Source organism: Lepisosteus oculatus, chromosome 15, assembly GCF_040954835.1.
Source record: "Lepisosteus oculatus isolate fLepOcu1 chromosome 15, fLepOcu1.hap2, whole genome shotgun sequence".
NCBI classification, from domain to species: domain Eukaryota; kingdom Metazoa; phylum Chordata; class Actinopteri; order Semionotiformes; family Lepisosteidae; genus Lepisosteus; species Lepisosteus oculatus.
The window spans coordinates 25,136,792-25,164,005 of NC_090710.1; the positions used below are offsets into that span (position 1 = coordinate 25,136,792).

General features: G+C 33.8%; 1 protein-coding gene across 3 annotated transcripts in view; it reads left to right on the forward strand.

Annotated features, from left to right (window-relative positions):
• Positions 1-27,214, forward strand: part of myo16 (myosin XVI) — a 154,578-nt gene that overhangs the window by 53,792 nt on the left and 73,572 nt on the right. For all 3 annotated transcript variants that reach the window (XM_015364436.2, XM_015364435.2, XM_006639256.3), the window contains exons 8-19: positions 1,021-1,096; positions 3,405-3,555; positions 4,096-4,246; positions 6,303-6,413; positions 10,417-10,482; positions 14,783-14,910; positions 16,152-16,257; positions 17,628-17,745; positions 18,791-18,938; positions 20,217-20,328; positions 26,502-26,619; positions 27,128-27,199. In XM_015364436.2, the coding sequence (XP_015219922.2) occupies positions 1,021-1,096; positions 3,405-3,555; positions 4,096-4,246; positions 6,303-6,413; positions 10,417-10,482; positions 14,783-14,910; positions 16,152-16,257; positions 17,628-17,745; positions 18,791-18,938; positions 20,217-20,328; positions 26,502-26,619; positions 27,128-27,199 (1,357 nt within the window). The remainder of the gene's footprint in view (positions 1-1,020; positions 1,097-3,404; positions 3,556-4,095; positions 4,247-6,302; positions 6,414-10,416; positions 10,483-14,782; positions 14,911-16,151; positions 16,258-17,627; positions 17,746-18,790; positions 18,939-20,216; positions 20,329-26,501; positions 26,620-27,127; positions 27,200-27,214) is intronic.

Consider the following 27,214-nt stretch of genomic DNA (forward strand, 5'->3'; position numbering starts at 1 on the left):
TGGACAGAAAGAGTGGCAGAAGACCCCTCTCTGAAATCTAAACAGTTTAATACTCTGCAGCACCAGAAGACCATGTCTTTTGGCCTGTGAGAAACTGTAATACAATCCTGTTAAAGGCAGGAAGAGGTGCACTCAAACTTGTTCTTGATATATGCTCCACTTCTGGGGGTTGATGAGGTCCCCATTTTGGTAATTTACCAGAAGCATGTATTATCAATTATACACAGAAATAGCATTTTGAAAGTTTGTGCAAGTCCCACCACTAGACTTGGAAAAGGGGATGTCAATATAATGTATCATATATTATTTTATGAAAAAGATCATTGTATATTTGATGTATGAATAACTACCCTGCTGGCCCTACTATTACCACTTTCAGCAGCAACCTTAGTTTTTTTCCCAGGATGTCTTCCACTCAGGTACTGACCAAGCTCACACCTGCTTAGCTTGTAAACCTGACAAAAAATGTCAGTAAACCTGTAAGGTAATCTCCAGCCTATCATTCTCAACTCTGCCGACACAGAATCAGGAATGTTCATAACAAAATAAAAACAAGACCACATTGATACGCCAATGCTAGGTAGTGGGTAATTGTGCAAATGACAGGGACAGGCTCACTCACAAACTGGATTGGCCTCACGATCCTGGTCTGTTGAACAACTCATTTGAAAGTCGACTTTGTTTCATCCCACTCTGTTCTTCTTTCATCCAAGACCCCATTGTTGTGACCGAATTGCTAAGGAGAACATTTGTAATTGTTAAAATCATAGACATTGAGGGAGTACTGTACTTCAGTAATTATGCCGTATAAAGGACGATCTCCTGAATGTGTAGAAAAAGAAAATAGCAGTGATGCAAGAACCGTAAAATCTTTTATCTACTTGTGGTGGTATCCCCAACAACAATGACTTCAAATTCCAACAATAACCTCTCACTTCACAAAGTTCCCGTGAGTATTATATTTTGTACTTTTTTTTTAAAGAATTAAAAAGTTGTTACATTTTGCACATTTTTTCACAGACTGGTATTGTGAACCACCTTCTCAAGCATTTTGCAGACCCAAATGCTCTCAATTGCAATGAAGAGAAGCCTTCAGGTAAGAATCTTTTTATTTATTCTAAAGTGTTAACAAACCCCAAAACACGATTCTATTTGTTTTTCTGTTGTACTCAAATAAAAAAAGGAATGGACTCAAGGAATTGTACCTGTAAGTTGCAATTTGGGATTCTTATAAATCTGCAGGAACGATATAAGTGATTAAAATATCATAATATCAAAATAATATATGGCAAAACACTTGATTGTTTTTGTGAATTTAAAAATGATATAGGCACCTTTATCAGGAATATTTTCCTGTCACCTTTATGTGAATTTTGTCATTTTAATTAAATTGTTTTAAAGGGTTGTAACCATGTAAGCAAACTATTACAACAAGCTAACCCTGGATTCTTTCTGAATATTTGACCCATTACATAAAACTTTATTGTAGATAAATATTAAATATATCAGAGTTTATACTGTATACATACACTGTAAATTGCATAACTGGGCAAAAAATAAGCAATAAAACTGGGCATATTGATGCAGTAAAAATAAGAAAATCAGAATACTCAATCCTTATATTTATCTATAACTTCTTAAATAGTGTTATCTTTGTGTCCAGTGACCCCTATCTAGTCTAAGTCAAAGGAGGACTGTAAAAAAATGTTGGAAATACAAAACATTTCACAGTAGTATCTGTTCTCTTTCTCCTGAGTCACAGTTGTGTTAGCAGGGAGAACAAGAAGCCTCTGAGAGCATTGTCAATGTGTTGACATTCCAGTCCCCTTCTTTATCTAGATCACTGTGATAATGGAATTCACCCTAAATACAATCACCTTCTGTAGTGCAACTCTCACTCAATCGATAACTCATTTTAAGTACAGGATTAGCTCAAAAAATGTCTGGAACAACAAAAAGTGTAACTCTCGTGTAATGTATTTTTGCTTTTTTTTCTCATACAGGAGGTTCAACCACATAAATATTTCTTATTCATTATTTCATTTTCTTTGGATTTTAGAAAAGCCTGTTTTTTTCTACTCCAAGATTTAATTACAGAAAGTGTTTTATAACCATGACCTTTTTTAAACAAGAAAGAATCAATAAGGTCAGACTGTTACACTTTTTAAAGCCATTCTTATTCTTACTATAAATTGGTAGGTAAGGTAAGGGAAAACGTTTGAGAATAATAAATTAAGGTCTTATATACGGTTGTGCAAAAAGCTTAAATTATGTTGATTCTAATTATGAATAATGACATTAACTTCTTTATTACAATGATAATTGTAATATCTACAGAATTTAAAATCATGTACTATATTTTAAAATCTGCTAACTAGATTTTTTTTTAGTTTGACTACATAAAAATAATCTTTATAGGAGTATTGGTATTTCATATTCAATACCTTCACAATGAAATAAAATACTAACTTATAATAAAACCAACATCACTCAAAAACAATAAAAGCCAACAGGCACTATCCAAAGCAATCATAATACAAGACCAGCATTACTGAGTTGCTGGGACTGAGAAAAGGAACCAATGTGGAGTTCATTTCTTCATCCAACACTGTGAAGACACCTGGATGCAATTTTTATGGAAGGTTTAGGACCCAGAAATCAATCAAGTATCAAACATCAAGCATCAAAAGTGTTTTATATTTTTATAGTGAATTCCTAATACCGTCACTCTGGTTAATGGAACATTATTTTACCAGTCTTATTAATACTGTATATTGTTTTTTAAACAACTCAAAAACCATCATTAATGTCTATTCATGATTTTTTTTCTTTTATTAAGAAATGTAAATGGTATAGAATGCTTAGGGGTCAAAGTGTAACAGTGCCTTAAATCTAAAATTGCTAAACTTTGCTAAAATTGTGAAATAAGAACATCTCTTAAATGTGTAATAGTTGTGCCTAAACCCTTTTGTGAGGACAGGTGCACATGTAGAAACTGATGCAGTACACTCCTACACCATCTTTCAGGAGTATTGTGGTGAATGAGGCCCTGTTACACAAAAAAGCTGTGTAATTTCCTCTTCTCTTCCCCACCTTGGCCCAGTTTCAGTTTGGCTCTGCTCATAAGGGAAATTAATTTATGATTTATGAATCAGTAAAATGCTAAAATCAACACAGTTTGGTATAATTTCACAGTGTCTGATTGCTTCTCTTGTCCATCTGTTCATGGCTGCTGGTATTCACTCTAGATTCAGATTTTCTTGCTGAGACAATTAAGGGAACTGTTACAAGCCCTGCAGGCACAGCGTTTGATGTTAGTCAGACAAAAATGCTGAACGAAGTGGTATACCTCCCTTGTCTGTGGTTTTATGTTTCTGAATAATGTATTTTGCCTTGCTTTATAGACATTGCCGCCTCTGGATTTATAGCAGACATACTTTTAAAAGCAGAGACAACCTGGGAAGAAAGGCTTCAGGATCCATCATCCGTGTCTTTGGCATCAGAGGAACCGTATGAGGAAATCATCCATGATGTATCAGTACCAGTGAAAAAACTGTAGGTTTATATCTTCATCTTCGTATTGATATGTTCATATACTGTAGTAACAGTCTCTTTAAATGTATACTAAGATGGGTTGATTTAAAAATATTTTTTAAAAGAATGCATATATTAATACAGTACTTCACTGGAATTAAAGATGCCACTTAAAATGCAAAATACTGGAACTTCAAAAAGTCTTCACATTAATGAAAAGTTTTCCTCAGAAACTGCTCTTAGTTGTTTTCTTGTAATCATGCCAGTTTCAGAAGGCACCCTCACTTCTAAATGCTCTGCACTTCATTAATATTTTATAAGTATTATGAATTACTTTTAATAATATTTTGGGTTGAAAAATAATCTTCTTTCTCATTTTCACTCATGAGAAGACTTCATTATTTTTTAATTATTTCATTATTTTGTTCATATACTGTAGCTGGACAGCTAAAATGAAGGAGTGTCTGATATACAGTACAATACATTAGTGGACTCTTCTTGCATTTAGTTTCTTTTAGGCATTAGACCTTGCACTGATGTTACTTTCTTGTCATCCTCCAGGATACCCCTTACTGTACCCATCGCCAAGCAGGACAGCTTGCTTGAGAAAGACGCCATGTTTAGAGACATAGCTGGTGCTTCATCAAGGCAACCTTCTCAAGACAATGGATGTGACAGCACTTTCATGAGCAGCACTAGCAAGCCTGAACAGGTATGGTAAAAATATCCATAGGACAGATGATGTCCATTTAAAGAGAAAAATATTTTATTCTTTATATTTTATTAGCTGTTTGAAGGGCATTTCCTTCTTTACATGATTATATTCCTGTAATTATTTTGAATTAGGTGAATTTTGCTAAATATCTTAAACCCCCCAAAATATTCTAACTTAACATAGAATGAGTGGCTTGCGCAAATTCAATGGCTTACTTAAAATCAATTTGAAAAGTTTAAGGCATTGTCCATGCAAACTATAGAGTATATATATATCTTAGTCTTGAAACTTACAGTAGCCCTGCATAAATTTTGAGTACAGTATATGAATAATCCGTCTTTGGAATGAGTAGACTTTTGTGGAACACCACACACATTTTTGTATGTTACAAATATTAGCTCACTAAGTTTGAATTCAAACTTAATACCTTACGGTTATGAAAACAGTGTTTATATAGCTGGACAGCTAAAATGAAGGAGTGTCTGATATACAGTACAATACATTAGTGTACTCATCTTTCATTTAGTTTCTTTTAGGTATTAGGCCTTGCACCGATGTTGCTTTGGTGATTAGCATTAAAAATGCTTAAAAATAATGTTTAATAGATGCCTTCTGGAGAGACTTTCAAGGTCTTGCTTTTACTGTGTACTCCCAAATTTTAACCACACTAATGTTAAAGTCAGAAGGGTAGTGCATCACATCAGATCCCACAATTCATCTTTCAGCGGGGACACTAAGGAACTTCCGCGTACTCCATATGCTTTGTTGTGTGTTGTGTTAAGAAATACCTTTTTTAACAAATATTAAAATCAAAATTAAATTAATTTGAAATAATTCAAAACAATTTTTAGTCATGCATTTTTTTGTATTTTCATCTCAAAATTAAGCATTGACGCAGCAATATATGTATATGGTCATTATCTGGAGAGAAAAAGTGAAAAGGAAATCTACGAAAAGATCAGTCCTTTGTTTGTATTGTTTGGAAAAACTAATTGTAAGAATCAAAATTGGATTCCTGGTCTGTCTACGGAAAGGATCACTTTAAACTTTTGTTAGGCACTTTGCCCTGTAGACATTCTAGATTGTCCTTGTTATGCTGTATCTGTCACTGACAAACTGTTACAGTTATTCATTTAAAATGCTGTGTGAGAGATTGTTGTCTTTTCCTTATACTGAAAATTATCTTTGCAAAGCAAAAATTTGTCAAATTTACATTTTGTAGGACAAGACATTTTGTCTGTCCCATTACAGCAAATGACAGGCAAGAGAACAATCAGCTTCAGAAGTAGTGCTATTCTTCAAACAGAATGCCTTTGTGGGAGGATGTTTCAGGTTAATGAAGTACTTGATGTTGAATTAAGGAAAGTGACTGAGGAAGTGTAATTATCACAGTGTTTGCTTGCGAAGAGCTTAAGGACCACAGATATTCTGCCAATCAGATAAAATATATATTTAATGTGAGACAAATGCTGAATTTAGTTTAGAAAGAAGATGAGGGATTTAGTTAGCTTTAGGCATCTCCAATTAATGCTTAATAGAAGCTCCATTTTCCTGCCTGAAATATTTTAAATGCTCAGTTGTCACCAAGTTCTCAGAAGTCGTCTTAGGGGACATGTGATAGAAACCTCAGACCAGTGCTCAGAAGTATATATATTAATAGGTGTGAGGATCAGAAGATACTGACACTGGCCTATATTTCATGAAAAGAGAAGGACAAAGCTGATCTGAACTGCAGGATTTCAATTTTTTCTGAGAATTCGTTCACTGCCCCTGCTGCTTGTTTATGTAATGGGTCATGTGAAGGATCACAAAATAGAATAAACTGTTATTCCTGTTCTCATTTTGCATTCTCCAGCAAAAGCTTAGATGTAACTCTTAGATAATCCACAAAATGGGGGAGATATCCAGAATTCTGCATCAGGGGGCACACCACACCAAGCTGCTGACAAAGATACAGCTGTTTTTCATGGATTCTCTGATATGAAGACATAAAAAATAAATGGTTTGAATATTTGTGTTTTCTAAAATAAATATAAAATGTTTTATGTTTCAGGTAAAGTTAATGCCACCAGCACCTAATGATGATTTGGCTTCCTTGAATGAATTAACTGACAGTAGTCTACTGTACGAAATCCATAAGCGTTTTGGAAATGATCAGATCTATGTAAGTACTAGAGATTTTCCTCCCCTTAAATTTATTTTTCACACAATATGAAACCTGGCTATGAAAATGAGATATTGCTGAGGAGATATGCTTGTATATCATCACTCACCAACTCACCACTGGCAGCCCACTGAAGCTAAGCAGGTGTGAGCCTGGACAGTACCTGGATGGGAGACCTCAGAAATCTCAGAAAAACTGAGATTGCTGCCAGAAGAGGTGTTAGTGGGTCCAGCAGGAGGTGCTTACCCTGCGGTCTATGTGAGTCCTAATGCCCCAGTATTACACTATACTGTAAAAAGGCACCATCCTTGGAATGAGACGTAAAACTGAGGTCCTGACTCTCTGTGGTCATTAAAAATCCCAGGGCGTTTCTTAAAAAGAGTAGGGGTGTAACCCCGGCGTCCTGGTCAAATTTCCCATTGGCCCTTACAAATCATGGCTTCCTAATAATCCCCATCTATGAACAGGCTTTATCACTCTGTTCTCCTCCCCACTGAGAGCTGATGTGTGGTGAGAGTACTGGCACACTATGGCTGCTGTCACATCATCCAGGTGGAGGGGAGTCCCCATTACCTGTAAAGTGCTTTGAGTGGAGTGTCCAGAAAAGCTATATAAGTGTAAGCAATTATTATAAGTTTTGCCTTTCATCTGGATAATTTCTTTGTGAGTGAGAAATAGAGCACATAGGTCAGCAGAATCTCTTGCCTGTGAAGCCTCACTAGGATGGGGATGAGGCACATTGTGGTGAATTGGCTCTGGACTATTTCCCTTCCCTGTGGAGCACAACACCCACAGCCCAGTGGGGCAGGGCTTTGAAATGGCGTTTTCTTATTGCCCATCTGACACAGGTTGACAAATTATGTTTCACTAATGAGGAATGATGTATATTAGTCCAATTTAGATTTTGATTATTTGAAGACTTTTTAAATTTGCATGCTAGGTAATACACTTTGTAGGCCTAAACATAATGTAGCCTGTTGTGTGTGATGTATAACTAATGGAAGAAGCATCCTAATCGCTTTGATCAGCATTTTGAGGTGCAGCATATTGCTTAGTTCTGCATTTCTGCACAGTTGTATGTTATTTACTTTATGCCTTGTTATTTAATTATGCTATTTAATACTCTATAAAATGGGAGTTAAAGTTGTTTAGGAAGATATGGTCCAATCTTACACTATTTTTGCAGGAGCTCTTTAAAAAATAATTTCAACTTATTTTTGTTTTTTCAGTCTTTTGTTCACATTGTCTGCAGTGAGAATGCATAGACCTCTATTACATTTTTCAGAAGGTTCCAGTTTGTAGCACACAGTGGTGTATAAATAGCAGGGCAATTCAGCATTCTGGTGCTTGCAGAATAATAGTACAATTGGTTTCTTAAAATAACTGAAAAATTGATTTTGTGGTGCAGCCTGTGCTGCCTTAAAAAATTAATTCCACACCACTTCCCACTTTGGCATAAAGCTTGTGACTTAGAAAAGTCTGTAGCACAGATTAAAAAGCAGCCAAAGAAAATGTTCCAGCTCGTGGTGTATGAAAACTAAATATAGTTCGGCCTCTCACTGAAACATGCGCAGAGGAGTACAATGAAGTAATTGCTTGAAGTAAGTGAAGGACAAACATGTACAGTAGGGACCTAAGACAGGCATCATTTTCCCCAAGCATACTTCATTATTCATGACAGGCCTCTTTATTTTTCAAATTAAACATTTATGCAGAAATGTTACTTTCTTCTCTGTCCACTGTCCAATGAGAAAGTATTTCAATATAGAAGTCAATATAGAGTTTTCATACAGTTTTAGAAGCTTTAATTGATTGTTGCACCAGGACTTCCTAGTTTTCTATCCCAGCTGGCTGTTGTATTTAACTAATCTGACTCTTTTTACATGTTATCAGCCCTGCTATTGCTTTCTGTTCTTTAGATACGTTAATATGTTATTTACTGTATCTAGATAATACATTAAAGAATTTTATGTAATAGTATGCTTGACTGTTTTCATTCAGTTCATCAGATCAGTTGTTGCCTTGAGGGCTGATACACAAATTTAACTTGAAAAAGCAGTGTTTGTAAATCTATCCGAAAACTTCAAAACTTGGAGAATTCTGTATGGAAGTATTGTTAAAAATCACTAAAAACGGCAAAACATTTAAAGATAATGCATTGAATTTGTGCAAATACACTTCCAATGGCCAGGATTTGTTAATACAGCTTGGATGACTACTGTACATCCATGGCAATCCACACATCAGGCTATAGAGCTACAGTGTGGTATGCTTTATCTTCTTATTACTTTATACAACACATACCACTGTTTTGAACTGCAGGTGCATGACAAAAATACACTGTATAAAATATTATATTGAATTCAAATCAAAATATATAAATACAGCACTTGTTTCAATTTTCAAACATAGGATTAGCATTTATTCCAAACATTCTAGCATTTCAGATCTTTTCTGAGTCCCATTGTTTGAGTGCTGGAATTACTATTATACAGTATACTGTATGGTGTAACACATTTCAGCACTTTTGAAGAATAATTAATCAAAATGAATTACAACTGATAGTTAAGCAGCTGACACACATAATAGACAAACACTTAATTCATAATGCTGTGATAAAAGAGATTGCACTGTGCATATTCTTCATGAATATAATGACATCATTTTCCTTTCAATTTGGTTTCCACAAGTCCATACAATATAAAGTTAAGTTAATTACAAACATAATTTATAGTTTTTAAAGTAACTGATTAGTGTGATTTCCCATTGTTATTTGCATGCCAAACAATTTTATTTGGATTTTATTTTCTCTAGTATCGTTTGCTTTAATATTACCTGAGGTCAAAAGAGAGAACCCAGCATATACTGTATACAAACTCTTGTACTCTCACCCTCAGTCCTTTGGGTTGCCCATGTGGTCCTGTTGTAGTGTTTTGGACTGGTGTAATAGCTGCTTCATTCCACCTTGAAGAAGTAACGTGGATTGCAGATGGCAAGCTACTGCACTTTATGTTTCTTTAGGATCTTTGTTGTGAAGGAAGTGAAATGGATACATCCAAAGCCTCCCATTCTTTCATTATCATTAAAGTGGACCTCAGATTGCCAGAAGAAGATTACTTGAGAAGGAGTTTTTGACAAGTAGTCTTGGGGACACCTAATTTATTGTGAAGGAAATAAACCTTTTAAAAGCTTGAGGGTACCGAAACCATACAACAGATCTAATGGCAGGATAGCTGGGGTCAGGGGGGTCATTGTGCACACAAATTAGTGTTTAAAGTAAAATGTACATAGATAACTGTTGAGCAAGAATGAGTACGCATATGGAGACTGAGAAAAAATGGACTTCTTTTATATAGTGGGCCTGTTTGTGTTTAATCCTGATAAAAAGGAAAATCTAATTATCAGGCATTAACTTTGTTCTTCATATAAAATTACTAAAATTCAGCAGTTTAGCGTTTAAAAAAGTCCAAAACAAAGTTTGCAACACAGGACTAAGGACGTGTGTTAGAATGTCACAAAAATGATAAGTGTATATAAAATGTTGTGAACTGTTTTCGGGCTCAGCTTTGCATTTCAAGATACATTATGTTTCATAATGTTGCAACTATTTTTTCTTTATACTTAATTTAAATGTTTTGTAATTCATTATTTACATTGGCATAGACTAGATACATAAGAAAAGTTTTCATTTTCAATAGTGATTAAAAGATGTCTAGCCACAAGCACTTTAATATTTTGTCACAAAATCATGAAGAATTCAATTATCTATTTTGTTTTTTTGTTTTTTATCCTTTTGTGTACTGATGAAAGGCTTAGTAGAGGTCAGTGCTATGTACTTTATGTTACTTGAGTTAGGAGTAATTTATTTTTCCATTCTGTGTTTGTTCTTCAGGTAAACAGTTCATGTCTCTATTAATTCCAAAGTAGAATATACCGTACATACTGTAGGATGCTGAATAACTAGTCTGTTTCATAACTACATTGCATCCTTTTTTCTTTTCAGACATATATTGGAAATATTCTTTTACTGGTTAACCCGAATAAGGAGCTTCCGATTTATTCAACAATGGTAAGTGACCTTTGCCTATTATAATAGAAGTTGTAAGATGTACTTGTTAAGTCACATGTTGTTATCCAATATTACTTAAGTGATAAGTAGTACATGTATTTTATTAATACATGTCACCAAAAAACAGTTGTATCTATTTGACAAAAGCACAGTTAATATAGATTTGGATATTGAAGGCAGTGCGTTACCTCAGTGCTTAGACATACAGTGTATAATACATTATCTCAGAAGCTTAAAGTACAAGATGGAACTGATAGACCACAAATGCAAAACCCCCGAACCCCAGTGGAGGGTGAAAGTCCATTATAGGGTCACAGAAAAAGAGACAGATTAACAAATGAAAACAGACCACCAAACCAAACAAGAATATTTTAAGAAGGTGGTAGAAAACTATGGCAACCACTGAAATAACATGGAACATGGAAAGAACATGTAAAATCTATACTGAGAGACACCCAAATTAAGATAAGATTGGCTTAACAAAATTAATACTTCTTGATGAAACTCAACATGCAAACTTTGTAAAACTAAAAGAAAAAGATAGACATTTACAATATGGTTGGATAATATTTTCTACCAAATATGTATTCTGTTGAATTATTGAGAATTCTTTGACCAACTGAACCATAAACAGACCCTTTTTTCCAGAAGAGCACATTAATATGTTTAGAAAAAGAGACGAAAATAATTAAAAAAAATATTCCTTGTGCCAGATGTTATATTCAGTAGGGATTATGCAGTATAATGGGTTTCTTGGTTATTCTTCAGGTACCAGTACCTTTAGTATTACATTAATGAATGCTGTGAAATATCATTAACTTTGCACTGTTACTGTACGTGCTACTCAGTTCTAGAAGGCTTAATGGATGGAGCTATTTCCTTCTATATACCAGCCGAATAGTAACTCTAAACATTCTGAGAATTCCAAGGGATTTCCTGGAAAAAAAACAAAGGTTATAGCTAAAGGTTAGTCATGGTGGTCCCTTGACTTGAATCTTATTTTACATTTTGGATTGTGCAATGACATGAAGACTGCTGTTTATTTAATGTTCGTGCCAAAAGGTAAGGTTAAGACAAAAATGTCTCTGGAAACATTCCAGAAATAGGTTTCAATATAGAAAGGCACACAGCTGTAAAGGAAGTGAACAAACAAATGTATGAAATCTGTGTTATTTTACTGCCAATATATTTCTGTCTTGATAGATACAGAAAGTAGATGATGTAATAAGTGGAGTACCACAGGAATCTGTATTAGGAACTATTCCGGATTTATATCAGCCATCTACATATTGGTTTAATTAGTAAACTAGTTCCATTTGCAGATGATACCAAAACAGAAACATTTGCAAACACTATTGGAACTGCATAAGAAAACTAAAAAGAGGTATAATTCAGTAGAATTCAATACTGGGCAACAAAAGTCTGTTAATGTTGATACATCTTTTACATCTTCTAGGCAATTTGAGGAAGCAATAAAAATACACATAGAATGCTAGAATAAATAGTTAATAGCTAAGAATTTAAATCAACAAATATGATGTTAAAATTGTGCAATTCACTAAAGCCTTATTTCAAATATTATGTACATCTTTGGTCGCCTAATAAAAAAAAATGCATTCCTGCTCTGGAGTGAGTTCAGTGAAGAGCAGCGAGATACATTCCTGGGTATAAAGAAATGTCCTGTACTAACAGTCTAAGAGTCCTGATCCTTTTTAGTCTTAAACAGATATAACTATGAAGGTTCCTGCTTCAGTATCTGAAACTGAGAAGATAAGGCACAGAGGGGTGTGGAGTTCTTAAACGTGTGGCCCAGAAAATGTTGTTGAATTACATATCCTGACTTCAATCCTCAGATCAATTATCAACATGCAACCAAATTTGCTAGATGGACCAATCTGGACCTTTCCTTTGCAGCCTCTCATATGTTCCTATAACTGACACACAGACAGAGATGCAGTAAAACTGAAGTGCCTACAATTGGTTAGCTATCTTGTAGCAAAATATATGTAAAAAAGTAACTATGATCTTTTTTTTAATTTTTCATATACAACCATATGATTTAATTATCTTGAATATAGTGAATATAGAAAATCATTGCGATTGTAAATTATAAACAATTGTTAATTTTGAGTCACTCCTTTATATTTAAAATAAAATACATAATAGTTTTAAAAACAGTGAAATCAAAACTAGTCATGTTATAGTATTTTTTTTATTATTTTCTAATTATGATACTGTACAAAAGTATATTAATGCCACAAAAAAGCAGAATCAGAGCTGAAATGACCTGTTCTTTCAACATCTACCTCATGAATTTCAAGCATCATTTGATTTTAACATAATCTGACTGTGTCTGTAAAGGAGAACAGTGATAAACAGCACAGGAGACATATGTCACATCATCTGTGGTTTTCTTCTGCTGTCAGACCATCTCAGTCCCAAAGCCTGTTGATGTAACCTTATGCTATCGGTCAAGTGTGAACCATGCATTCACAACTGTATACTTTCTGTGTGAAAGCTGGTTGCTTCAGATGGCACCTACCTGCTGTGTTGTTCATGCCAGCTAAGATAGCAAGAATTGTCATGTAGCCTTTCAGGATTATATGTCATTAGGCAGAAATTTATTCCCACCTTCTGCTTCACTGCATTGTCTAACTGTGGATGACATAAAAAAAAAATCTATGGGGACATCACCTGAGGTATTGAAGTGGAACAGAGTACAGGTGTCTAAGCAGAAATTCTGATCATGTCTCCCTCTCTGTGTTTTCCAGATTGGTGCACAGTAATGACCTCCAAATACAAGAGAGGAATTCTGGAAGAGCATGCTTTAGCATACTCTCCATTACTTTTTGAAACACAACAGAATAAGAAAATAAGATAGGACGTGTATGATCAGAAATGTGTACTTGTCACTTAACACATGCAAAGCTTTGTAAAAAAAGCACATAATGCAGCTTTGCTAATTGTAATGACACTGCAAAAATGCCAGAACTTACTAAAAGGAAGTCACCGGGGCATTAGGGCCCAGAGTAGGCTTGGTGTAGGTGATCTAAAGCAGGAATATCATATTTGATTGCTATTTAATTTGGAAACTGTGCTCTACCTGTCATTATACAGATACAACCACTCTCACCAACATAAGCAAAAGAACGTCAACATGTCAAAGACTGAGGAACTCAAGGAAGTCTAAAATTATCACATAAAAATAATATATTTTAAGACCAATTCTCCTTCAATATTATTACCTTGTAATAGATGTAGTAAATACTAGGATTTAGTGGTGGATTACATAAAATAACTAGGTAGTTAAATAAGGGTTACATCTGAATTGTTGTAGAACAAAACTGATAACTTTCATAATGTTCTTAGCTTAATGGTTTAGCAGTAGAATTGTAAATTATGTGTAAATTATGCTTTTTTATGTTTTAGGTTGTGTTTTAAATTGATGAATTAGAAGTGTTTGTTATATTGGTTGGTTTTAGCTTGAAACTTTCTGTAATCTCCATTTGGAATTCTGGCTATTGTTAGGTCTAATACTAACTTCAGGTCCAAAACCAGACAACAAAAAACAAAGGTGAAATGAAGATACTGTATCACACATTGTGATGGGCTGGAGTTCCATCCTGGGTATACAGTACCTTGCCTTGAGTCTGGGTCCCCCAGCAACCCTGTACAGGATGAAGCAGTTTAGAAAATAGATGGAATCATTCTTAATTAATCATATTAATGCTGCATACAAAGCATAAACGTGCAATGATCATAAATGACAACTGTGTACCACCATGGAGGGACAGCCTCTCCATGCTGGTATGGGTTTTAAACAGCGCACACAGCTTGATGGTAGTGTGCAGGAGTGACCTGGATTATGGATTCTTGATCAGAGTTTTTATTGGGTTCAAATCCCAGTTAGGTATATTGCTACTTCACCATTAAGAAAGGTATTCAATAGAGATTGATTGAGCTACATAAATGGGTATCTTTATACATTACATATTGTAAAGCTTGTGCTGGTATGACACACAATGGAAAAGGGTTTTCGCTTTCTGTGATAGGACAAATATCAGTAAAATACTAGCATATAATTGTACACTGCTGATTTTGTTTTCCATTATGTTAATGATTCAGCTTGCACCACTTTCTTGTTTCTGAAAAGACTGACTCAGGGGTTCAATACCTTAATCCTTTGTTCCTGATACACATAAAAGGGTAGGAATTGAAAGAATGAGCTGTTTTCTCAGCATGGGTATAATATGCAGTTCTTTACACATTGTAATCAACTAAAGGTAATTTTGTGTTGCAGGTTAGCCAGCTTTATGTGAGCTCCAATGGGAGATTGTGCTCCTCTCTCCCACCTCACATCTTTTCCTCAGCTGAAAGAGCATATCACACAATGTTGCAAGAGCAACGACCTCAGTGCTTTATCCTCAGGTACAATCCCAGCCTTCTTACCACTTGATTAATAGCCAAAAGAATCACCTTTTCCCCTAAGGGTCTTTTAAATGGCAAATTTTCAATTGATTTCAGTTTATTTACTCATCTGTCTTCACAAGCAGTCTGCTCCACAGGGGCTGTACTACATCTTCTTGACAGACACTAGTGGCAGCAGTAAGGTGATTTTATGGCTTCGAGTTTTAATTACAAACATTAAATTTATATAGTAATTAAAGGGTTATGGTAAACAATCAGGGACTGGGCTACTGTATTTCCTTATTCAGTTAATATCTATATATGTGTTGTAGAGTTTATTCATGAGAAATTAATCTAAACATAAAATGTGTATTTAATGATAACAAATACAATGTGGATATATGTGTAAAACCTATAAATACCAGCTGTCTTTAAAAAATCAATAATAATAAATAGTTTGCGATAACGGAGATTATGCAAATCTTATGTAGCGTATCATTTTTTTGCAGAAGAACTTCCTTTGCAAGAAGCAATATTGTTTTCTTGATAACCCCCTTCAAAAACATAGAAAGCATTGTCTTTATCATCTCTGTTAAATTCCAAAAGGCCTTTTTTTATCCTGTTTTGCATGGATTCCATTATCCTGCCAAAGCACATACAGATAATGTTTCTATAGTCACTAAAGGGAAAGATAGACATTCTAGAGTTTTCCTCACAGCCATGAATTCAGTAAATCACCTTGGTATTACATTTACTAAATTATAGTGCTTTACAAATTAAGTCACCCCTTGCAATTAGGTCCTATATTGTCGAATTGCAAATTAGGAATACACATCTGTTTAAAGTGAATATTTTTAATAAATCAAACTGAACACTTTCATTTGTGAAAGAAGGTTATTGTTAATGTCAGCAAAAACTACAAATTACAAACTTTGTACACCAGGGTGGTGCATTTGTTTGTCAACAGCCTGGCTAATGACGATGACCTAATCAATGGCCAAGTCAATTAGACTTTGCATATAAGACAGGAGTCAATACAAGACTTGGCTACCAGCTATATATTGTAATTGGCTCATTCATGATAACTAAATTGCAGAGAGAGCAAAAGATGTTGTTCTACAGACTGGTTGTCTAACTGGAACGTTTGGCCTAGGAACTAGACAATTACAGTAGCACTATATTAGATGTTTTTACTTCCAATGGTAGGGTGTTGTGTATACCAGTTCAGGCAACCTAAAAATGAAATCTGCTTGTTTCCACAGTGGAGAAAGTGGTTCTGGGAAGAGTGAAGCTTGTAAACACTTAGTGAAACATCTAGTTTCACGATCCAGTACTAAGTTCTGCTCACTGGGATCCAAGATAAAGCATGTGAGTCTATAACCGCATCTTCTCTTACTGTTACTCAATACTGTTACTCAATGTCAGATACTGACAGATACTGTATATATACATAAAATACATACAACAATCCTATAACATGCATTTTGATACACTTCAATTACCGTTGCAGTAACTTAGAAATTATTGTTACCCTACTTGTTATCAAACAATACATAATACATAAACTATAATAAATGTTCTCTACCCGTTCAGTTATTGAACTCTGATTTCTCTAAGCAAAAAGAAGCTACGGTTTCTACTTAGATTTCAATTAATCTCAATAATTTAAGACACAAAGTATGACACAATTCCAGTATATACAAAGTTCTTGCACAACTCTATAGACATCTGCGGAGCTTCATGGTGAATTAGGTCAGAAGATAAATCATTCTTAGAAAAATAATAATTTAGTTAAATAATAATAATAATAATAATAATAATAATAATAATAATAATAATAATATAGATAATAATATAGATAATATAAACAGAAAGTAATAGTTAATAAATACTTAATCTACAATATGTATTGAATTTTACCCCTACTAGGAATATTTGTAATCCTTATATTATTTGTAATTATTTATAGTGTATAAACATTTTACTATTATTTATTTATTCCAGCTTGTGACCTCAATGTGACTTCTTTGGATAACTTTTCTAATGCAAGGGATTATCTATTGTTGTGAGACCCCAATGATGAGACTTTTTTTGATGAGAAATGCATTATTATATGAGCTGGCACATAACGCCCATCCACCCACTCACACACACCTCTGCTGCTCAGTTGTGTTGCCGATCTTCAATTGTACACTTATGTTCCCTGGTGTTGGATTTAGGTTACTGCAATTTACTGGTATATCCAACCTTTTGCTTGGCATTAGATTATATTTCCTTGCTTTCAACAGCCATAATTACTTTATAAATAATACATTAATCTATTATTAGGTCTACAACTAGCTTTACCATACAGTAATGTTACTGTCCATCTAACCTGACATAACATTTGGACAGAAAAATGTATAAAACACTAACAACACTTTATTTCTTTATTTTCAGCTTAGCTTAAATTTTTCTTGAACAAAATTTTGCAGCATAAGTAAAGAATCAGGGGTAGTGAGTACACCATTATGTAATTTAAAAGTCATAAGCATCGTACTATGAATAATATTTATATACTGATATATAGATAGATATACTGTACTGTATATCTATCTATAACGGAGTGCATAAATCTTAGAAACGTCATTCATAATTCCACTATATTTAAAACATTAAAGTTAAATGTTTACAAAGTTCTTGAACCATAGGTTATATATTTAAATGCAATGCTTGTCTTCTTTCTTTTGTCATACCAGGTAAACTGCATCCTTGAAAGCTTTGGTCATGCTAAGACAAAACTTAATGAGAGTTCCAGTCGTTTTATGAAGTATCTTTCATTGCAGTACTGTGAAAAGAAAAAAACTTTAGTTGGGGGTAAGCTTATCCACATTTGTTTCAAGTTTTTGGATGTAGCATATCTTATTAATATGCTATTAAAGCTGTTATATTTTCATATTGCTTATTCTTTTAGTATGTCTTCAGTGGACAGTTAATTGATATTACTTGTTTACACTTTAATATTGATCAGGGTTTGTTTTTAATAAGGTTGAGTATTTTTAATACAATAATTCCACTTTATTTAAAATGTAAACATTTGTTTACTTTAAATCAAGTATCTGAGAGTCTTTTAAAAAGTATGTGGAAAGCAGAGACATATACTGTATACCTATGTCTTTGTTTCAAAATACTTTTTTGAAGAATGTAAAAAAAAGACATGATATAGTGCTGATTTATTTGATCTACACAACCTGACCATATTAAAGAAACATCTCCTCAAAACACTATTGATTGCTGTAGGAAATTGACATTTAAGCCAAAGAAGAGAGTTGGCCAAAGTACATAGCAAGAAACTAAGAATTAAGAAATGATTTCAGAGACAAATGAAGAAATAACTACCTCTATAAATAAAAAATAAATTAGACGTACAATATTAAGTACATTTTATACTCACATAAAGCAATTCACATAATTTCAAACAAGCAATGCACAAAGAATAGCGTTGCAAATTGCAAATCTTTAACAACGTTTTTCTTGTTCAGTGAGGTCATTATTTGTTGCTTGGATGAGTCTTTGTCTGAATCTTTTTTTTCATTGCTTGCCATTGAATTAAATTCTTCAGAAAATAAATACAATATGAACACTGACCACAAGAGGGAGATAAAGCTCTTTTAAAAAAATCCACACCACATATTCTGTAACTTCCAAAGCTATAGTATATTGTGTATGCAGTAATAAGCAGGTAAGATATCTGAGGGTAAATTAATTAATAATGGTTTATGTTATTTGATCCACATGTTTAAAAGATATTGTCAATTATATTTAAAGAGATAATATTATATTTCTATCTAGGGTTTCTACTTTGTGACTCATGTTTCCATGATAGTTCTACTCCTTTATTTATTTCTTATTTTAATTTTAGCCAAGGTTTATACATATGTTTTGGAGAAGTCAAGAATTGTTTCCCAACCACCTCAGCAGCAAAACTTCAATGTATTTTATTTGATAAATGATGGACTATCACCTGAAGAGAAGAGTGCACCTTATTTCAGCAATCTGCTGTCCCACAGGTACACTTTGAAATTTCTAATGATTGTTTATACAGACACTACATGAATGTTAAAGAAATAAGAAAGAATACAATGAAAGGTTTTCTGAACAAGAAGTAAATTTTTTGTTCTACAAAATAAATAGTACTTGCATCATCAGGAAACTGTTAACAACAATGTGTTTTGTTCCAGCAGTATATTTAACAAAGACGCTTGTTTTCACTTCAGTGAGAACTGTATTAGAGTTTACCTTAAAAACTGCAGACAATTTGCAAGCATCAGTTATGACTTTGAAGTAAACTTTGACTGGTGACTGGAGAAGAAGCCACAGCAAACAGAGCCCTAGTCGATGATGAGCCCTATAAAAAGAAGACATTTACTGAAGATGAGATTATAATTCAGTCTTTTGGAAACACGCTTGTACGGTACTTGATGTGTCATGAATGTACAATATGACACATATATGCAAAGTGAAAGGAAACAATTTTTAACTAGTAGCTGTCTGCTTTGCAGATCATTCTGGAAATAGAAACTAAAGCTAGAATTATGTTTTCTGAGATAGCCTTTTTTATGTGAAGATTTTAATGAAACAATATTATCTGTTTACAGACCTTCATCTGACCATAATTGTCTGTGTGAATCTAATTTTGTCACTACTATCCTGACATGACTGCCAGAGATGTTTGCATGGTATTTACATCTGTATATTAGCTGAAATTTCCCATGTACTGATGTGGAAGGTTTATACCCTTTTTAATGTCACATTTTGCTTGTATATTTAGCAACCCTTCATCCTACACAACTCTCACTGGTGGTTTAACATAAAATCCCCGCGATGAGAACTTAACATGTTTAATGTGAAATGAATCAAGTTAAAAGAAAAAGTTTTGACAATGGCTGTTTTCAGCAAAAGTTATTTAAACATAAAGCAGTAAAAAATATTTTTCTGAAATATTCTCTAAGGTAGTCTGGGCAAGTGAATAAATACTGTTTAACAGGTTAAATAGCTTAAATGGAAATATTATATTTATTTTTTGATAGATGATAGATGATAGATAGTTTCCTTTTTTGAGGAAGCCTTTTCAGTACCACCACTAATGTAAAATGTCACTTAAATAATATCTAATATCAAAGCTACTTTTGACACTGACATTTTACACAAAAAAAGTTTACTAATGTTCTAAAAATGTCCAATAACATGTTCAATTAAACTTGTCTAACTAGCACGCCTAAAAAGAAATACTTCTTGCCCAGTGTGTGCTCCAGCTACTACAGTAACTCCATCTTTGTTTGTTACAGGTACTTGAACCAAAATGTACTAGAAGACACTGCGGCAACAACAAACGTGCAGAATAGAGAAAAATGTGCTGCCCTAAAACAAGCCCTCAGGGCCTTGGGTTTCAACAACCTGGTATGTTCTGTGAAAAGCCTGTTCTCAGCACTTTACGTCAGTATTTTATTGCCTTGAAAACAAGTCCTCATTCACTTGCTGCCACAGATCCATATCAAAGTAAAGCTACTGTTTATTGTGGAGAAAACCAGCACAGGAGCACTTTTATAAAACCAAACTTCAGCTGTTCGAAAAAAAAACAACATTTAATTTACTGTAGGGTCAATAAAAATGTTTTTCAAAAAAATAAGCTCATACTGTACATAAACATGGGATGAGTTTAATGAGCTGGTGTATTTATGAATTCCAAAAAAATATGTTTTACATTTTTATTGACTGGGAAAATGCTAATGGTAGTTGTAAGTCTTTTATAGCTGTGAAAAGTTTTCTGTCTAAGCACTTCTCCGGGAGTTGATGGTAGTGAGTTGCAGTGCGTATAGAGAGTGCATTGGAGGTTATTTATTTAATGCTCTTCACGTTCAGGAGAGGAGCTCCAACTCCAATTAGCAAGTCATTGTCTGCTTTTTTTTGTGCTCTGATTAATCCTTCTCTTTAGCTGTAACATGATATTCAAAGAGCAGAGCCTGTCCAGACAGGTTCATCAGTCACACGAGTTTAAAAGTCTTCATTGTTCTGCATTTTCTTTGAAATAAACACCCCACCAGTGTGGGAAGATCACATTTATTATCTGTGAATACAAAAATGCAGTACACTGAGCTCATGGTCATCAATTCAACTGAAGTACAGAATATGCACTTCCTATGTCTAATACAGCAAAGGCCATGGGGTTTTTCTATTATCGTGAATTTCTTTTTCAAAACAGCAAAAGTCAAAACTCAGGATTACTTCAGCATCCCTCTTTCAGCATCGCTTTTCTTGGTTGCAAACTTCATTGTCAGGTCTCACTGCTTTATTGAGGACTGTATGAGCAAGACAATATTTTTACAGATTATCTGAGAGCATAAAAAAATACACTTGGTTCCCTTTATAACTTGCCTTAGTTGAGAATTTACTAAGTCATACAGCAGGCTATTTTAAGTCTCATTTGAAATGCCATTACTATCACTACTATTGCTACTATTAAATGACAGCACTGTTACAACAACAAATAATAATAATGGCAGTATGGAAAAATGTGATATATTACAGATTTAATTGAGTCACAGGAAAAACACATTCTTGAACATTTTTTATATTTGTGATGATCCAGATCTTCACTACAAAGTTTTTATATCTTTCCACTTTCTAACATACTATTATGTAACAAGGGTACCATGGTGGTTTGTACTGTTACCTCATGGTCCTGGGTTCAGTTTTGCACAGAGGTGTATTCTGTAAGAAGTTTATATGTTTTACTTTTTTTCTCTGGGAGCTCTGTTTTTTTCCCACTTTCCAAAGACAAGCAGGGTAGATGAACCGGTGTCTCTATTTACAGTATGTATGTCTTCCCTGCAAAGGACAAGCACTCTGTTCGTGGTGACGTCCTGTCTTTTTCCCTGTGTCCGCTGGGTTAGGCTCTTCATGGCTCGTCCTGATGCTCTAAGGCTGATGCAGCTTTGGATAAGAGTGTCTGATACAATCCTTATTACAGGCATGTTACTTACTGCATTACAACCACGTAAGTCAAGTAATAATGAAAAAGCTAATCCTTTCCTTTATTAGCTATTACTTATAGAGGACCGCATCACACAAAATGATTAAATCAGCCATTTTTACATTGTAATGTTATTCAGACATGCCAAGAGCCAAGGTGTGTTTAACCTCTGAGTTAATATCCAGCAATGTTATATTTCTGTGAAGGACAGTAAATGTCTTTTTTTTATTTAAAAGCAGAAAATATCCTTATACTAAACCGATGTTGCTAGAACTACATTTTTCAAAGCATTGTACATATTAAGTATGTTTTTTTTCAAATCCTGCAATCAGAGACCAGACAAACTACATCATATTACACATTCTGTTCAAATTGGAAGTGTTTTCAGTATGATAAATAATAATAATAATAATAATAATAATAATAATAATAATAATAATAATAATGATAATATGCCTGCTTATTATTGCAGTTCCTCTTATGTCAGGATGCACAGGCTGGAGAGAGAGCATATGGGTGCTCAGGGCTCATCTGTACTCCTCTGCTCTCTAATCTGGGTGTACGTACGCATTATCCAGTTAATAACCGCATTCAGTGTGGTATCACAGCATGTTATATATTAGTGTATTTGGCAGTCCCTTATCTGATTAAAGTGGTTAATACCAATTTTATTGTCCTGTAATGTTTGCCTGAGCCACTGAAAACACAGATTACAATTCCGGATCAATATGTCCTGTTTCTTTACAAACATGTTTTCTATGTCTGTGGACGATTATCCATCCCCCCACCCGCTGACTGTTCCCCACCCCCACCCTGGTAGCCAGATGCTTGAATCAGTAGATCACTGCCTGCCTTCATCACCACTAGTGGCTGCATCCCATTTATTTCATGTTATTTCCCTGGGAACAGCTTGAGATGTTAAAATTTTTCTGCAAAAGACTCATGTTCAGATTGCTTCATCATTTTAAAATAGCCACTTGGTGATGGTTAGAGTAAGGCATGTAGTGAGTATTTCTTTTATTATAAAAGTATCACAGTGCTTACTACATATTTATGAATGGCACTGGATAAACCTTCTCTGATAGATAAAACAGAAAGTCTAAAATGATCTAACCCTAAATAATTAATTATTTCTTAAGGTATTATATAATCATTTGTCTGGTAGAGTAACTTTCTTGATGGGATATTTCTTGCATACTTCATCCTCATGATAACAAAAGGTATTTCAGTGAATGGAGGCTATCATTCTCTGTGATGGCACCAAGGATATATTTGAAAACCAAGAGAGAATGTGGCCTATGTTAGGGAAGGAATGCACAGACCCTTTGGTTCCAGTACCTCAATTTTAATCTGACCAAAGCAGCCTGTTTTTATTTTTAAGAAACAATCTACATTTTGTAACAGAAACATAAGTCAAAAGGGTCGGAAGATTCAAGTACAACATTTTGATATTTAACAAGATAAAATGACATACAGCACTTACAATTTATTTATATAATCTCATGCTCTGTTCAGAATGTGTATTGCAGATAACAGAGTAGTGCCAATCTTATCTCGGTGAATCGTTGCCAATTGCTTAATAAAACCTGCTTAACAATCATGTTTAAAATAATGGAATTGACCATTCACCATCTTTATTTATATTTATATTTATATTTATATTTATATTTATATTTACAGTTGTTTTAATGGATATGTATGACATTATGTTTTATTTACCATTACCATAGATGTGTCCAAAAGAGAAAAATGAACCAAAATACTTATATTTCGATGTCTTGCTCCAGACAACTTCATTCAGATTTCTCAGTTAATATTTTCTGTACTGGGTTTTAACTGCTCAGCCTTCAGAAATTTAACAGTGTAATATTTTCTGAGTTATCTGTGTAGAACACTTCTGAATTCATCGTACTAACAGTGGAGACAGGTTGAATGATGACAAATTTGAAAATATTTTACATTCCTGACACAGTAACAGATGTAAGAAATGAATGTTCCCCTTCCTCACACAATTTCTAAACCCTCCTGATATGCATCTCTTTTTACACCATGACCCACAGGTGATTACTTGCCTTCTACCTTTTTAAATCAAATTAGTTTTCACACAGCTTGTGTAAAAAAAAAGTAATGGATTTGATCATTGTTCCGTATATAAATAATACTTTCAACCCAGTTAGTTTCAACTACCAAATGCTTTGAATTAATGAAAAGGTTGTGGATAACCAGAAGAGAATGGTAAACTATTGCTGTCTAAAATTACAGAGCTTCTTGTGGGTTAGCTTTAACTTCCTTTGCTGTCTGGTTTTAATCAATGTCAGATGAAAAACCATAATGTGAACATTTTTATGGAGTAGCCCACTATTGGTATAGCATCTGGTGAGTGCCCTATCCAGTCTGTTTAATTGTTAGGTAACTCGTCTACGGTAAACACACTGGGGATATCCAAAAGCAATACAGAGAGAAACCCCTGAGACAAGACATCATACTATTGTACTGTTTTGCCAGCTGTATGTGATCCAGCCTATTTTGAAACTTGTGTACAGTAATAGGCTGTTTTTCTGTAGAACACAATGATGTTCCTGTGAAGTTTGGAGCACTAAGTTTAAAAAAAACTAATTGTTCCCTTGGGAAGCATCAATTACTGTTTTGCTTTAACTTTATTTTAGCCAAAATACTGTCCAAGGAAATAACACTCTCTGTTTGTCAGATATGGATTTTTTTCTCTGATTTCCTGATTTCCAGTTCCTTGGTTTGTTTAACACATGGTAGCTGACAGTGAAAAGATGGGAATGTGCAGCCAGTAGGGGGCAGCCTGTTTCTATGGTACTCAGCATGTTACAATCTTTTAATGTAATTGCTCAATTCAATTACAGCTGTTGCCAGACTTCTCATAGTTGATATTTTAATTGATTTTGTAATAAATATGATCCCTATGAATTTACCTCCTGAAATTGAGATTGTATATTGAAATATTGATGTGTAATTTGAACCTCTATTACTATTGCTATAAATCTGCATGTGTTTTAAAGGATGAGTACGGTTAACCTTCTTTGTTCCAAGCTAGAGTTATTTACCACATTTTTATACATTTAGGTTCATCTTTATTTATTTTTATTTTAAATTTTTTTAAAAATCTACATATATTATATTTTGTGTCAATTACTGCCACAGCTTATTCATAGAACGTTAACACATTATGTAAGCAAAGCATTCAAAATCTTCTAAATCATTGAAGGATATCCTATAATAATGCTATTGTCGGAGAAATTAACATCTATTTTAGTTCTAATTGCTGTTTATATAACCTATTAAAAGTAAGGGTTATTTGTCTGTATTTACTGCAATCAATTTATCACCCTTGTTATGGATGGATGGTGGTTTAGCAGTTTTCCAGTCTATGGGTATTTCCCCTGTCTAGAGTGACAGTGGAGAGAGTTTTGCTAACAGCTTTTAAAAAATACCTCTGAATTCTTAAAGCAGAACTGATTGAATACCATCACACCTGGAAGATTTGTGATTTAGTACCTGTATTTACTATTGCCTACTCTATCCAAGCACTATTTATATTGAAAGTTCTCGGTTTTCCACCTGAGGCATTTTGTCATTTTCTTGAATGAAATATTCATTTAATTTATCAGCTTATTGTCTTTCATTGTCTGGAAGGTTGTAGTTATCTCTGAGAAATTTCATCCTTTCCTGGTATAATACTAAAAGAAATGTCTTGTACTGTATATTAGCCCACACAGCAATATTCTTTTCTGTTTTGCCCTTGCCTTTCCAATATACTTTTACCTTTGCTTGCAGTTCATTAATCTCCATTTCCTTAACTGGACATTGTTCTTTTTTACTCCTTTTATTTTTTCTAATTGATTTTATAAACCATTTGGGCCCCTGCTTCCTGGCTTTTGATTTCCTTAGTCTTGGGATGAACCCATTGAGTGCTTCAAGCAAAATCTCCTCAAACTGTTACTATCCATTCACTACTGATTCCATTATCTATTCTAGATATGGACTTTCTTTGTTTTAAGAGTATAATTCTCTGTCCCTATATTTTGAAACTTATTTTAAGAAGTTATGAATCATGATCCATTTTAGAGTGATTTTACTTCACTGCATATCTATATGTTAAGTGTATTAAGTCACATGTTTTACAGAAAGGGTTTTGTACACAAAAAGGACAGAATTAGAAGCATTCTTAGGAAAACAATTATAAAGAGAGATAATAAATAAAAACTATATTGTTTATTAATTTATCTACTCATTTATGTCTACAATGTGCTAGAACCAATAAGAAGTTCAGGCCTCTGAGTGCTAAATAAATCTGATACAACAGTGTAATTAACAGAGTCCTGGAGAATCAAATAGGAGGCCTTTAACCTTAAGCTAGCAATAATGTGTTAAGCCTGCTGTGTTTAAGACCAAGTGAGAAGTGATGTACTGTAGTCAAGAGCTCAATTCTTTCATCTTCTTAATTAAAGAAGGATTTTATAAGTTTTTAGATGATTGGTCTGTCAAAAATTAAAATCTGTCCTTCTTTGCATTTTTGTTAAGTGCTTTTGCATTTATTATTTATTCATTTATGCTTATTGTTGTTTTAAAGGAGGTGGAAAACATGTTTGTGATTCTTTCTGCGATCCTACACCTTGGAGACATTCAGTTCACGGCTCTGACAGACGCTGAGACAGCACTTGTGTCAGAACAGCAGTTGCTGGAACAAGGTCAGTGATGTGTGACCTCCTGGCTCACTGCCATTATCAAGTTACTCCAGAAGGGGGAGAACTTTCTATGCAAGGGTAGAGGTTGCTCTTCATAAGAAGTACCTTTAAAATGTGAGAAGAAAAATGAAAAATAAAATCCTTTGCATTTGTTTATTTCTTTGATGTATCCACTGCAGCAAAACTATTTTCATTTTTTTGGGTGGTTACTGTCGGTGTAAAACTATTTTTTTTCAGTTTCATCATTAATATGTTTGTATTGTCAAAAATGCAAGGGTGATCAATGTTGGAGTCAAAGTTTTCAGTTAGTCCTTTTTAAAAGACTTTTGTAATGCATTTGTGGTTGTAGCTGAGCATTTGTAGTTTTTAATTGATTTAATCACAGTAATACTGTCGCACAACGGGCAAACTGATTTAATAAATCTCATGAAAATGAAGACTTTGGTTAACATAGTTTACATTAAGTTTTTTCTTTTTCCTGGGAAATATTAATAAAACATTATTTTTGTAGTTGCTGGCATGCTACAAATTGCATCTGATGAACTTGGATCTGCACTGACATCTGATGTGCAGTACTTTAAAGGTAAGTCTTCATTAC